Genomic DNA, 15,967 nt, shown 5'->3' with positions numbered 1-15,967 from the left:
TACGCGATCTGCAAAGGCATTACCTTGTCCCATCTTATCTGTAACTTTCTTGTGTGCACTACACTTCACAATCGCTACCTTCTTCGGATACGTCAGTGCAGTCAAAAGGTTATGTACTAATTCTCCATGCATTATCTGCATCCCGTGGGGTGTAAGAAAGCCTCTTTACTTCGAAAGCAGGCCAAAATCATGGGCCACTCCAAAAGCATAGCGGCTATCTGTGTAGATGTTCACACACAAGTCCGTGCTAAGCTCACACGCTCGTGTCAAAGCTATTAGCTCAGCTGCTTGAGCCGACTTCTGAGGTATGTGAGCTGTTTCCACCACTGTCTGAAGTGTCGTAATTGCAACGGTGATGGATCAAGCCCTGATCTTTGGACTGGGTAAGAGTGGTCTGCTTAATTCAGACACTCTGTTCATCACCACCCCTTTTCTGAATCGTAATTGCATATGCAGCAGAGGTCATGCCATCTGGTAACTTCAAACAGGACCCGTCAACCCACAGTTCCCCATCTATATCTGGAAGGGGCGTATCTTGCAAATCGATGCAACCCTTTGTCTGTTCCTCAGTAAGGAATATACAATTGTGAGGCTCCTTTGACTGAGACTGAGTCGCAGGATATGGCATCAAAGTGGCTGGTTTCAGTGTTGCGCATCTCTTCAAGTTAATGAGGTGCTAACGGTGTCAATTCATATCCTGTCAGGCGAGCACTAGTTAAGTGTTGCCTTAGTCTGATTCAAAAGGGCATCTACAGCATGGGGTACTAGCCCCAACAGTTTGTGTGACACAACTATCCCTTCACTCTGACGTATGGACACAGCTGTTGCTGCTACTGAACGACAACACCCAGGCAATGCACGAGCAACAGGATCAAGGACGGCTGAAAAATATGCAGAGGGACGCTGCTTGTCTCCGTGTGTTTGTACTAGAACTGTACTAGAACTGACAATGCACATCCATCTTTTTCGTGTGTCGGCGGAGATGGAAAGAAAGAAGAGGAGACTCAAAGCAGAGATGGAGAACATCCTGCAGCGAAAGAAAGATTTCGAAGAAAAAATGAAATCTTACACAATTCCTTCGAGGCCCAAGTCACCAGTAGTACAATGGTCGAGGAAGAATTCTAGGTAGAACAAGCGTCGGAGAGCTTGGAAGATCTGGCATATCAGGAAGATAACGCCTATTACGAGGAGGAGAGATGACGAACAGAGGGTGTATCAAGAATCGACATACTCTGATACACAGGAGGTAGAGTGGCAGGACGTCGAAGCTGAAAGTCCAGAAGAGGGAGTGGACACATATCCACCGAGGCCCTCGCCACCGGACGACATTGGACTCTACAATGAATGCATCAAGAACGCAGCAACAGCGTTCAGAGTCAAGCTCGAAGAGGAGGTGCCGAAAGGGGATTTCCTAGTAGAACCACTACTTCCAATGCACACTAGGAGCCAGTACCTGCAAATGCTTGAAAGCATCAAAGGGCAAGGAAGAGAGGCATTCAAGGAGCCGGCTACTTGTAAACCCGTCACGCCAAGGACGGAGAAAAAATACAAGCACTCCTCAAAGGACTCAGCCTACATACAGGGGACGGTCGCTGCTGTCTCTATCATCACTGCAACAGCAAGAAGGGCCAATGTGCCAACTACTTCGGGCCCACCCCCTGATAAAGCGAGCAGAAGGATGGACCTAACAGGAAGAAAAATTGAAAGGAATGCCGCTATGCACTGGCGCATGGCTAATTCCAGCGCACTGCTCAACAGACACCATTACCAAATAATGGAGGAACTGGGGCGGTTGGTGAAACACCTCCCTCAGGAACACCAACAAAGGGCTTCGCACCTAGTAGAGGAAGGGAAGAACTTGGCAAACTCTTGCCTAAAAACAGCACTGGACGGGGCAGACACGGCCAGCAGGCTTATGATGCTGGGCTTCACAGAAAGAAGACAGGCCTGGCTCAGAATATCAGGCTTTAAACCGAAGGTGCAACACAACGTCCTGAACACTCCGTTCAACGGTGAAACACTGTTCGGAGCACCAGTGGACGACAAGCTCTCACAGCTCAAAAAGGATAATGACACCGCAAGATCCATGGGGGGCCTTGCAATTCAGGGGAGCAAGAGGGACCCCGTCACGGAGACCACACGGGAGAGGGGGGAACCAGCCGGGAACGTCGCATCAGTCCTTCCAACATTCCCACCAAAGCGACACCCATACACCACATGGCCAGCAAAAACAGCAGTGGCAATACCTACATAGGGGCCAGTCCTTTCGCGGGAGTTCGAGTGGACGTGGAAACACCAGGAGGGGTGGACAGCAAACCACCTCCAATTGACTCGGCCACATTGACAGTGCACACCCTACAAAAAACTCCAAGGGTGGAGCACAAAAACAAAAAAACAGGAGTCTCATGCACCGAAACACCACGAGCACATAACACCAGTGGGCGGAAGATTAAAACTTTTCCTCCAGGAGTGGCGAAAGATTGCAACAGACAAATGGATCATCAACACAATACAGTACGGGTACTGCATAGTTAGAAAAGACACCACCGAGCAGAAGACCAAAGGAAAAGAGCACTAACAAAGAAGGAACTAGAGCTTCTTCAGAGGGAGGCAGAGGAACTGCTACTAAAGGAGGCTATCGAGCCTGTACCTCCCATGGAAAGGAACAAGGGGGTGTACTCTACGTACTTCCTAGTACCCAAGGTAGACGAAACCATGAGACCCATCCTGGACCTAAGGTTCCTCAACAAATTCATAGATACAAAAATTCAAAATGACATCCCTGCAAGAAGTACTTCCACAAATTCAAACGGGGGACTTCATGGTCACCATAGACCTAAAGGATGCCTACCTACACATCCCAATGAACAGACTGCACAAACATCTGCTACGATTTGCAATCCACTCAGACCACTATCAATTCACGGCATTGGCCTTCGGACTAAAATCAGCACCGAGGGTGTTCACAAAGTGTCTGGCAGTAGTCGCAGCGCACTTAAGGAGGAAGGGGATACACGTATACCCTTACCTAGACGATTGGTTCATAAGGGCAAAGTCATACAACACGTGCAAACAGCACGCTCAGTGTGACAGACACACTAATGGCCCTGGGTTTCTCCATCCATTGGAAGAAATCCTCGATAAACCCAGAACAGGTCAAGATATTTCTGGGGGCACAAATCAACACCGTGCAGGGGAACGTATTCCCCAGCGAGAAGAGAACGATTGCGCTGTTGAAGGAGGCGCGCCTCTACCAGAAGGGGCAAGCTCTGACAGTGAGGACGGTGAGCAAGATGATGGGCATGATGGCCTCATGCATCCACATAATACCAAATGCCCGACTACACATGAGACCACTCCAGGAGTGGCTGCAGGACCAATGGTCACAAGCGACAGGGTGTTGGGAGGACCTAGTGGTTGTAACGCACGCAGTGCACGAGGAGATATCATGGTGGAGCAAAGGAAACATAACAAAGGGGAAGCTTCTAACACCACCAACAGTGACCATCACCACGGACGCATCCCTAAAGGGATGGGGAGCACACATGGAAAAACTCAGAGTGAGGGGTCTGTGAACACAAGCGGATGCGGTCAAGCACATCAATTACCTAGAACTAAAGACCGTTCTCCTAGCTATGAAAGCCTTCCAGACGAAGTTGTACAATCAAACCGTGCTAATCCAGATGGACAACACAACAGCGATGTTCTACATAAACAAACGGGGAGGAACACAATCAGCCCCGCTGTCAGAACTAGCGCAGGAAATATGGAAATGGGCAATACCACTGAAAATAGATCTACTGGCGATACATCTGCCAGGAAAAGACAACGTGGAAGCGGACTGGCTCAGCAGACAGACATCGGCCTCACACGAATGGGAGCCGAATGCACAAGAAACAAAGACTGTTCGACAGGTGGGTAACACCGTCAATAGACCTGTTTGCAACACACCAGAATGCAAAATGCCGACACTTCGCATAGAGACAACCAGGGGAAGGGTCCCTGGGGAATGCCCTATGGATAAGCTGGTCAAAGACATTTGCCTACGCTTTTCCGCTGATTCCCCTGATACACAAGGTACTCGGCAAGTGCGGGGCAAGCAACATGACCCTGATACTGGTCGCACCCCAGTGGGCCAGGCAGACATGTTACTCGCAGATTATGGAAATGACACCGTGTGCACCACACAAATTTGGGAGAAGGAAAGACCTACACTCAATGCAAAACGGAGAGGTGTTTCATCCAGAGCCAGAAAGTCTCATTCTAGCAGCCTGGCTCCTGAGGACATAGAGTTCGCACACCTAAAGCTACCTGAGAGCACCCTGAGGGTACTTCGAGAGGCAAGAAGACCAAGCACACGTAAGTGTTACTTGGCCAAATGAAAGAGGTTCACATTATGGTGCAGAAAGGAGGGTCTGCACAACAAGATGACAAGAGACTCTACAGTCCTTAAGTACCTCACGCACCTGCTCGAGACCAACCTGAGCTCATCATCGCTAAGGGTACACCTAGCAGCCATTGTCGCCTACACTGGAGGGGAAACAGGCAAAAGCTTCTTTAGTTCTATGATTGTAAACAGATTCTTGGAAGGTGCAAAAAGGATCGCACCGCCTAAAAGGTTACCAGCACCGGCATGGAAATGCAATATAGTGCTGACAGAACTCATGAAGGCACCCTTTGAACCAATGCATAAAGCCTCACTACAGATGCTAACGTTAAAAACAGCATTCCTAGTGGCAATCACCTCGCTACGCAGAGTAAGCGAGCTGCAGGCGTTAACGCTACAGGAACCCTACATACAAATTCACAACGATAGGGTGGTGATGAGAACGGACCAACACTTTATGCCAAAGGTAGTGTCCAAGTTCTACATCAACCATACAATTCAAATACCACGTTTTTTCCAGAAACCAACAACAAAAGCAGAAAGGGCACTGCACACTCTGTACGCGAGACGTGCAGCCATGCATTACATAGAGAACTAAAGATCACGGAAAAAAAAATAGTTTTTTGTATCCTTTGCTGAAAGTTTCATGGGAAAAGCTGTTACTAAAGGGACAGTTGCACGATGGATCGCGCAAGCTATACAATTCTGCCACAAACAAGCTGGACAAGAACTAACAGAGGGGCCACGGGCCCATTCAACAAGGAAGAAAGGAGCTACAATAGCCTTCTTGGCAAACACTCCCCTTCAGGACATATGCCTGGCGGCAACATGGGCTTCTGTGCACACGTTTACAAAACACTACTGTGTGGACATACAAATGAACAAGGAAGCACAAGTGGGACAGAAGGTGCTTCAGCACATATTCAAGAACCCAAGCTCATCTTCCACCCAACCGCCACAATAACAAACCGCTACAAAGTCTATGCACAGCATAGTGAATCCAGAAAGATTCACGCTGCAAAACGAATAGTTTCTTACCTGTCGGTGTAGTTTTGCAGCTTGAAGATCTTTCTGGATTCACTAGCAAACCCACCCACCTCCGCCAGAAAGAGGAGGCTGGAGAAAGTAGGTGGTAAACAAAAAAAAAAAGACTTCATGGAACTTTAAGGGAAACAGCGTTAAAAGGAAAAGATATAAACATTGCCATACAATTAGGAAACAGAATACAAACGGAAAAGAAAAAAGAATCCGAAGATGGCGCCCAAGGGTGGGAGCTTCCGCATGTCACAGGAAGGACACCAAAAGGTGGGACGTCGACGCTCACTTGGGCTACAAAAAAAAAAAAAAAAAAAGACTAGGATTCCGGACCCAACCACTAGACCGCGGAATAATGCACAGCATAGTGAATCCAGAAAGATCTTCAAGCTGCAAAACTACACCGACCGGTAAGAAACTATTCGTTTCTTTATATTGTTATAGATTCTTTATTCCTTGTAATACATGGTCACACCATCACCTTTGCCATAAAACTTATGTCCTTGGGGAATAGCTCTTTCGTAGAAAAAGATTTCCAAACATATTTGTTGAAAATAATATATTCTAATCTGTTTGATTTGCCTTTAAAAAAAAAAGGCAGCATTGATCGGAATGTGTAGAAACATGCAGAAAGATTCTAACCTTTTTAAAACTACCTTAGGAGTGCAAAAATAAACATGTTGCCATAAATATCTAATTTCTTCTTGTCCCAGCTAGACAGAAACTGAGCAGAAGAAAGAAAAGCCACATTTTTGTTCCTATCCTTTAAACTACTGCTTTGATTATGCTTAGGCACCGGACGTATTCTCTTCAATTGCTGGCTCTGATTGTGACATCCGAACTGAATAGGTGACTGAGAGCGTCACATGTCACCTATTAAAGCCACTGAGGAGTTCAATGACCATACAACCTTTAATGAGTTTATGGAACTCCGAAGTGACTTGCAATATCCCTATCATTTGCGCAGGGGATACTTTATTCCTTAGAATACATGGTCACACCATCACCTCGTACAAAACACTTGCATCTTTGGTGCGTAGATCTTGTAGATCAAAGAGAGCATCTTTGCAAACATGAAGAATAAAAAATAGAATCTGTAGTGCAAAAGTAAACTCATTTAAAAGCGTTGCAAAAAGATTTAAAGAGCAGTTTAAGACCAGTTTAGTTTTTGTGAAAAAAAGAAGAGCGTAGTTTGAATATGCATGAAGTCTTAATTTTTCTAGAATTACCCAAGGAGTGAAAAAATAAACATGTTACCATAAATATCGCCTTTCTTTTTTGTCTCGCACCTGGCGACGCAGCGCGAAACGCTGTCGCCAGTGAGACTTATAGTCTCCGACTATGCTTTCAAGGGTGACAGGAGATGGGCACGCGCAGCCTGCAGGCCAGATCGGATCTGTGGATGCGCGCGTTCACCGCGTACAGTTACACGCTGTGCCCATCTCCTGTCTCCCTTGCAAGCCTCATGCATTTCTCGCATGCAGTAACGGCGCACACACACACACAGACTCCCTCCCCCCCCCCCCCCCCCCCCCCCCCACTTTCGCTTTGCGTTACTTAGGACACACACACACACACACCATCGCCACCCCCAGTACAACTAAGCCCCACTCACTGCATTGGTGGCCTCAGCCGCCACTCCTGACTTCTGCAGCCTTCGCGGGGCTCTCCCTCAGGCATGGGAGCCCCGCGTCACCACTGCTCCTCTGGGCCAGGCACTCCTTGGGCGCGGGCTTCCCGCAGAAGATGGAAGTCCTTCCCCGCGACAGGCGTGACGCTCCCGAACTTCCGGTTTCGGGATGTGCACGCTCACAGCTTGTTTAATTCTGCAGTCAGGCTAAGCGACAGCTGTGAGTAATCGGTGTGCTTTGAACATTTTATTTATGGCACAATGCACTTTATGCCTTGCACACTCCCTATGTTTATTCATTGTTGCTGATGGATGTGTTTTGTTAACCAAAATGATTCCCCCCCCATGCCTGGCCATGCTTGTTCATACAACCCAGCGTGTCACCCGCAACAGTTTGTTTTCTGCTGGGCGGTATCCGCGTCAAACGTGCACAGTGACTCACTTTAGTTATTGCTTGGTAACCCTCCGGAAATCTTGGAGAGATGCCGACCTCTTACGGAAATGTTTGCAGGGAATGCTAGAAGACTACTGAAGTGCTAATCGCACATGCCTGGTAAACCAATGGTATTGCACGTAGAGACTAGGGGCTTTGCCAGCTACAGGTATCCGTCCCCGCTGTTGGTATTCCTCTCCTTATTTAACCGTCCTATCTAAGGTTCCACTCTAAGCTGTGTTGAGATGCGATCTCTAGGCAAGCCGGAAGGTCAAAGCTTGTTTACAGACATGGCACCACGTGTACGGCAAAAAATTACACCCAACTGTCCTGCCGAGAGCTTAGAAATACAACGCATTGTAGATAAAATAAGTGCAAGTTACATCTTTAGTCTCCGTCATTAGCGAGCGCATTGCCCACCATCTTCCAGAGGCTTCCTTTCATGTCGGAATATCCCAGGGTGCAGTAAATAGTTCCCAGCGCTGCCTTTGTGTTTCATTGCAAACAGCTGATGTGAATATCTCGCACCTCCTTCTCTCCGCAGTGATTCACCTTTTTCATTCTTCCAGAATAGCTCTTGCACTTGTGTCGTGGCTGGTGTGAAGGTGGTATATTCAGCTCAGAATCAGAGCTAGCACTGCAGTCTCTTATAGGGAGCGATGGGATGACATATTAACGGTGTTTATTATTATTTCACGAGGCTGCACTAGTCACCTTGTGCACCTGTCGCGGAATGTGTGAAGGTGGTATATTCAGCTCAGAATCAGAGCTCACACTGCAGTCTCTTGTGGGGAGCGATGGTTTTTTCTCTAAAAACCCCAGACTCAAAACAGCTCTCTAGCATCCCTCCCACTCCCCATCCACTGCCTCTCGCTCCTTTCTACCTCCTGTCTCTGCGCCTCTTCTGTTATTTCTTAACCTACGCTTCCTCCCTCATTTCTTCTCCGCCCTCCACTCTCTCAATGCGTTTGCCTTCATCTGCCTCTGGTGATGAGTGAGTCCTGTTATTTGTTCTCTCCCACTCACTGGCGTCGCCCTCTCCTCCTTGGACTCTCCATTTACACCCCTCCTCCAGCTCCCTGTGTTATCGTGTCCACCTTCAGAGTGGGACGAGGGCTCTCTCATCCTCTCCAGCCTATGCTTGTTACTTTGCATCACTCTGTCCTTTTCACCCATCAATGCCTCCTCTCTCCCCCCACCTCTTTTCACCGAGTCCACCCGCTACTCTCAACCCTTCCTTTTCTTTTCACAACCTGCTATTCCTTCTCCCCTCAACCTCTCTCCGACCCCTCCCCTCTTCTCTCAAGCCTTCCCTTTTCCTCCCTTCGATTCTCTTCCAGTTTCAGCCCTCCCCATTCATTTCTCCTTATAAGCCGCCCTCTTCCCCCCTCTCACCTATTCATTGTCTCCTATTGATCACCCACTTCTGCCCTAGCCCCCACCACCCAATGAATGACACACATGAGGTACACTCCCTCTGTGTCCCCATCACCTCCCCCCTTCTTAAGTTTGCCTCCCACTCCGACACCACCGCCGAAAGCGAAGCGCACCCACTCCCCCAAACTTACATGGTCCCATAACTGCTTGCAAAGTGCTTCGGGGCTACACGTCTAGCATGAAGTACTATATAAACGTACTCATCCACGCCCTCTGTGCCCTCCATCTGCCCCGCGCCCTTGGTGAGGGGCACAAGTGGAGTTTACTCCTCAGAGGACTAGGCACACAGACTCAGGGCATTTTCTGGGTCCACGCGAAGGCCTTGGTCGCAACAGAAGACGCCAATACAAGGCTGGGCAGGGAACAATGTATGGTGGCGAGTAAAGCGGTCATTGTCAAATCGCTTTCGCCTGCTATGTCCCATTGTACATTGCTTTTAGCGGTTCTATGAGCAAAGAGAAGGAGCCTGGCAGACCTAACCTGGCACACAAATGTTGACTGGTCATCTTTCCTTTGCTTATTGCTGCATTTGGGTGTTAAATTGGTACCATTAAGGTGACCTCTTTCCCCAGACAGCATTACAAGGTATAACGAGCATTTGCAATGCAACAAGGTCTCGCATTTACGCAAGTTTGAGCTCTTAGCATTGTAAATTACAATACCTTTTATTTAGGTTTTGGTTTATAAAACATAAATAAAAACGCATTTTCATTTACAATGCCAATAGCTTAAACTCTCGTAAATGCGAGACCTATTTCATTGCAAATGCTTGTTTCAATGTGCAGCTATAAAATGGCTGAAAAAAAATGTGTTTTTTTAACTGCTTCTTTAACTATGCTTTGATCTTGACTGCCTTTCCCCTCGGCTGCTGTCTCTGGCAGCAGACATTGTGACATCAGAACTCAGCTGTAATAAATTATTACATTTGAGTTCTGATATCATTTCTTTATAATCGGTGACTGGGTGTATCAAAATTCACCAATTTTAAATTTGTTTTTATACAGAGATTTCAGTGCTGTTAATATATTTGAGTAGGTATGAAGTTAAACAGTAAAAAAAACGCATGAGGCACAATAAATAGTGCAATGATAAAACCAGGGTTCCAAAGTATAAACAGTATATACTAGTCGCAATTCATAAAGCAGTGCTCACAAATAGGGTATGCTCTAAAATGAGAAAACACAACAGTAACCATAAAGTTACTGTTAAAATGGAATGGTACAAGCATTCACAAACTAATGCCGTTTGTGATCACTTGGCCAACTCAAACCTGTATTGTCTCTTTCGGTCCATGCCCTTTTAGGTCTCATCTACTGTTGTCGGAAGTTGCTCCTTTATCTTTGTTCCTCCCCTACTACAATTTATGGAACTGCTTTTTAATTCTTTTGATTTTTTGTAAAACTAGTCTGTGTATGGGGATACATTTATATTATAGTATGTTTTTTCTTCATCCATTGGTCTGTCCTGTTTTTCTTCCGCCCACTACAGCATGTGGTGATGGGTCATTTCAGTATTTGACTAAATTCAGTGAGTGACATCCTGGCCTTTCACAAGGGCACATCTGCGCAGAAAGTAGTTCACTTTAAAGCCAGGGACCCCTGTGGCGATGTGTGCTTTAAAAGAGCAAAAATGTTTTTGCTTTCAACCATTGTTTATTTCTTTATTTTTTTATTTTCTATTTTGGTGAGGAACTAGCAGCTCTCTCAACAATGTTTCTCAAAAACCAGGACAAAACTGACTGTCAAATAGTTGTCAGCAAATGCAAAACCAATTGCATTTGCCAATGCTGGTTTCTTTTTCTTTCAGCTCTGTGCGTTTGCATGTTTTCTTACACTTTCTTTTGTGTACCTCTTCGATACTGAAGCTCATCCCCTATCTGCGCTCTGTGATGCACCTCAATCACCTGCCCAGCTCGTCTGTTGCTTTGTATCCTCCCTCTGTGTTGCTCCCCATTTTTTCCCTGTACTGCTTGTTTATGTTTTTTTTCTTTGCTTCCCCCCCCATATCATTGCCTGCCTCCCTCTGTTCCCTCCACCAACACCTTTTTGCCACCCACTTCTCAGTCTTTAAAAAATAAAAAATGTAGGGGGTAGGGAAAAGCGGGAAGCTGTCCAGGTTGCTCCTTTGTACATAAATTGCTACAGCTCACTTTCTTGGTTTTTGCACTTTTTGTGTTTTTATTTACTGCTCAAAAGTGGTTGTCCACCATCTTGGAAACTTATCATTAATAAGAACAAAATGTCTGCAGCTTCATGACACCTGATTTTATGAACTCCCTAGACCTAGTCACGAATTTTAAAGTGTCCCATTCCATGTCCATTGGCTCTGTTAGAGCAAGGAAGGCTACATTCTACTATAAGAATATGGAATTAACTAAGGTTTCTGTCTTCCCGTATTTGGGAGTTCTCTTTGACGACCGACGCTTGTGGATTATGCAGCGTATGCATAAAAGGAACACCTTAGCCCGAGCCTCGGGGGCCATTGTGGAATTCGCTAAAAGAATTGTCTCAAAACCTCTCCCCGCGCTCTTGAAAATTTATATTGCCAAGTGTCTTCCAATGGTGACAAATGGGAGTGATCTATGGGGCTATCTAGAGTAGAGTGAAATTCAGGCGGCTGAAAATGTTTTTTTTTTTGTAAATTACTGTCTGTCCCGGCCTCCACCCCTGTTTGTAATATCCATGAGTACCTTGGAGCTGGCTTAATCTCGGATCAGATTGCGGTTGCCCCATGATGTGCTGGCTGAGAATTTGGGCCCAACCGTTCCCTAATCTAAACCAGCTGATCATCAAGGACTGCGTCTCGTTAGACAAGGGATTAGATATAGCCTGGGTTCCCTATATCAAGTCTCGAATGGCTATTCCTGGATGCCCTGACCAATTTTCAAGCCCTAGAGCTCTGGGCAAAATAGCGATTAGAGACTTGAAGCGGCAGTTCCTGAATAGATCTATACTGTCTAGGGAGGAAAGGGAGTTGGTGAAACCCACAGTGATAAGTTTTGTCATATTGAGTATAGGTAGTCAGATGAAACCATATCTAACATATATAAATGGGCCCTCTCACCTGTTTGAATTAGTTAGATTCAAGCATAATATGGTTCCCTGGCTACTGGCCTACCCAAAAGGGTTTTTTAAAGGGGGATCCGTTAGACCCTGTCCCTGCGACAACTTCTCAGATCAAAATATTCTTCATATGATCTTTTTCTACTAGTTTTTTACGTCTCGTTATGCAGGAAATTCATCATCCCCCTCCTAAAAGGCCTACATTTTGGTAAAGTCAGACCAGTGCTGGTATATTTACAAATGTTGGCATCACCCATGGTGTGTTTTGGGGTTGCCAGCTACATAACAGGCGACATTAGGTGTAGGAATAGGCTGATAGCATAAATGGGACTATGTCTTAAAATGAATTAATTTATTTAATATCAGTATTTGTTAACAATATAATATGTAAACATGAGATGTTTTGGACAATTGTAGTTTTATTACAAATTCATTGACTTTGGATTTATCGTGTTGGATAGGATTGCGTTGCATATGATGGCTTTTTAATAATTTGTGTAGTAGTGTGAATTTTTTGAAACAATAACCCTTGTAATAACGAATTGATTGATTTATAATAAGTTTTTGGGTGTGCACTTTGATGGTTTTAATGTAAATGTAAATGTACATGAATTTATATAGCGCAAATCACCACTGGTTTATAAGCGCTTGCTTAGGGAACCCGTCCTGGTATTCCCCTGTGAGATAACCCCGGCAGGGTATCCGCAAGGTGAAAGCCAGGCATCCCGCCGCGAGGGGCCGTTGTGGAGATTAAGCAAGCTATTGCCCAGAGTCGCAGAGTGTGAACCCATTAATCGAGTAGACACCGGAGCGAGAATTGTCGAGTCCATGGACATATTGGGACTCAAGACCCTGCCGAGGAGGGAATTGAACCCTGGTCCCGGGCTGACCTCTGCTTCCAGGTCTGCCTCCTCTAACCAGTGAGCCACACTTCTCCTAATCTAATCGAATAAAGTTGTAATTGACTTGACACCTGCGCATTCACAAATGGTGACACTAGGACTGTTGATCATCATGACGTTTATTGACAGATGTGTGATGATACATGAGCATGTATGCATAATGGTCACCTTTTTAATAAAAAAAATATATTGTCAAAGACGATAGCTCTGTGAAGGCAGGACCTGTTTGATATGCCAGTGCTTGTTTGTTCTTACGTCAGGTTATTGCCCAGTTCATTCATTGGATCTCCTGCTTTGATGTATACTTATAAAACAGCAGTGATGCATAACTTAAACGCAACTTTTAAATTTTTTCCCTGTTAAAGTATTGTCCCTTTTTTGTCTCCTGCTTAGCGGCTGGGCTATATTATCTAGCAGAACTGATCGAAGAATATACAGTGGCTACTAGCCGAATTATCAAATATATAATCTGGGTAAGTCTGGGTGTGTTAAATGTTTCTGTGGTCTTTGGCTGTATCTATGTGTGACCTAACATACAAGGACCCACAATTAAGTGTTGCACTGGGAGCAGAGCTAATCAAGTTGTGCTAGCAGTGTCCTATTGTTTGATAGTTGATCAATTGTTTGGGTTATTTGTTTCTTTTTATGTTGTATTATTTTGTAGGTCGAGCTACAGCGATTGCGCTGTCCGCAAGACCTGCTGTAATCAATGCTGCCTCCTTATTCGTTGTCTTTACTCATACGTCACCTGCCTTCAAGGCTGAGGCGCACTGGTAAAGTACAGTTTTGCAGCGTGAATCTTTCTGGATTCACTATGCTGTGCATTATTCCGCGATCTGGTGGTTGGGTCCTGATTCGTAGTCTTTTTTTTCTCTCTTTTTTTTTTTTTTTTTGTAGCCCAGGTGGGCGTCGACGTCCCACCATTTGGTGCACCTTCGTGACGTCGGCACGCTTCCTGCGGAAGCTCCCACCCTTGGGCACCATCTTCAGATTCTTTTTTCCGCCGTTGGGTCTGGATCGTCGCATGAAGCTCCGGAGAAGTTTCAGGAGAAAAGAAGGAAATACACAAGTTTTTGAGGAAAAAGGACCGAGGGAAGTCGGAGAAGAAGACCTCATAGAGCCAGAACGAAGGAAGAGGAAAAATCCTCGTGGTACTCGACGGCCAAGGAGAAAGCGCGCGTAGGGGGCCCCCTGAGCGAGCACATGGACAACACCCCATTCAAGTTCTGCCGTAATTGCCACCACAAGTACGCGCAGAAGGACCAGCATCCGGTCTGCAACCTCTGCCTACCGATCGACCACTCCTGCGAGGATTGCAACGCCTGTTCAATCTTAACGCCGAAGGCTCTGAGTTCGAGAGAGACAGAGGGTGGCCCACCACACGATGCAAGGGAAAGGGACCACGCCGAGCCTCTACCAGCTGGGTGCCTCCTCCGACGAAGAGGAGAACATCGCAGAGGGACCAGATGACTTCACGGTCGTAGAGACCGATGTGAGACCTTCAAAAATGGTCGGAGAGTCTACGACCCCGAAAACCCAGACAGGGCCGAAAAAGCCTGAGGGAGAACCCCGAAAAGCAGAGGCTAAGTCCTCGAAAGGAGCGCCGGCGACGAAAGTTTCGACGTCCGAAGCCGCATCCTCCGAAAGGCCCAGCGGATCCTTCGAAAAGGACTCCCAGATGGCAAAGACCAGCGAAAAGCAAAGGTCGTCGAAGCAGGCCCTCGGGAAGGGACCCTCGAGCGAGAAGACGCCCAGAACGGCCTCGACGTCGGAGGTACCGTCGAAGAGACCTGCAGAAAAGCTTGACGCCAAGCAAGCGGCAGAGATGGAGAAAAAGAGAAGAAGGCTCGAGGCCGAAATGGAGAGTATGCTCCAGAGGAAGAGAGCCTTCGAGGAAAAAATGAAGAACTATACGATTCCCTCGAAGACCGCTGCGACTGCCGAAGAGGTAGAGGTGCAGGAGGACTTCGAAGCCGAGGAGCCGCCGAAAACTCCAAATCCCGCAGATGAGGGAGAAGAGGAGGATTTCTACCGCTCGGAAGGAGATTACCTCCGCGAGAGCTACTACTCAGAATCCTCGGCGTCGCTATAGGAAGAATGGCAGGATCTCGAGGCCGATAACCCAGAGGAACCTGTGGAGACATACCCTTCGAGGCCTTCGCCGCCAGACGACATCGGGGCTTACTATGAGGTCGTTAAGAAGGCTGCAGCAGTCTACAAAGTTGGAGGAGGAACAGACAAAAGCTGAATTCCTGCTAGAGACTTTGCTCCCCTCACAGACGAAAAGCAGCTTCCTGCCCATGCTGAAGAGCGTCACGACCCAAGGGACTGAAGCCTTCAAGGAACCGGCCACATGCAGGTCAGTGACCCCGAGGACGGAGAAGAAATACAAGTTCTCCTCCGAGGACCCCCCCCCCCTTATATCCAGGGCACCGTGGCAGCTGACTCCATAATCGCGGCAACGGCCAGAAGAAGGGCCAACGTGCCAACCACATCTGGGCCACCACCTGATAAGGAAAGCAGGAGGATGGATCTCACTTGAAGGAAAATTGAAAGAAATGCCGCTATGCATTGGAGGATGGCAAACTCCAATGCACTCCTGAATAGACACCAATATCAGCACTGGGATGAGATGAGCCAGTTGCTGAAACACATGCCTGAGGAGTACAGGCAGAGGGCAGCCCACCTCGTGGAGGGGGGAAAGGACATAGCAAACGCATGCCTGAAGACAGCCCTAGATGGGGCAGAAACATCTAGCAGGCTGATGGCCATAGGCATCACTGAGAGAAGGCAAGCCTGGCTCAGAATATCAGGCTTCAAGGCAGAAGTGCAAAATAACATCCTGAACACCCCCTTCAACGGGGAGACGTTGTTCGGGGCATCAGTAGATGACAAACTGGCTCAGCTGAAGAAGGACAATGAGACAGCAAAATCGATGGGAGCCCTACAATTCAGGGGGATGCGGAGAGGCACCCCCACAAGGAGACCAAATGGTAGAGGGGGAAACCAGCAATCACATTCGCAACAGTCGCACCACCATGGTCAACAGAGTGACAACCAATGGCACCAGGGTCAACAGAG

General features: G+C 47.0%; 1 protein-coding gene across 1 annotated transcript in view; it reads left to right on the top strand.

Moving 5' to 3' along the window:
• Positions 1–15,967, top strand: part of TEX261 (testis expressed 261) — a 55,160-nt gene that overhangs the window by 20,029 nt on the left and 19,164 nt on the right. Inside the window, exon 2 of the mRNA XM_086960127.1 lies at positions 13,280–13,359. Within this exon, the coding sequence (XP_086816253.1) occupies positions 13,280–13,359 (80 nt within the window). The remainder of the gene's footprint in view (positions 1–13,279; positions 13,360–15,967) is intronic.

The sequence above is a fragment of the Lissotriton vulgaris genome, chromosome 3_1, assembly GCF_964263255.1.
Source record: "Lissotriton vulgaris chromosome 3_1, aLisVul1.2, whole genome shotgun sequence".
In the NCBI taxonomy this organism is placed as follows: Eukaryota; Metazoa; Chordata; class Amphibia; order Caudata; family Salamandridae; genus Lissotriton; species Lissotriton vulgaris.
The sequence above is the reverse complement of the archived record's forward strand: the minus strand, read 5'-3'. Positions and strand labels throughout refer to the sequence as shown.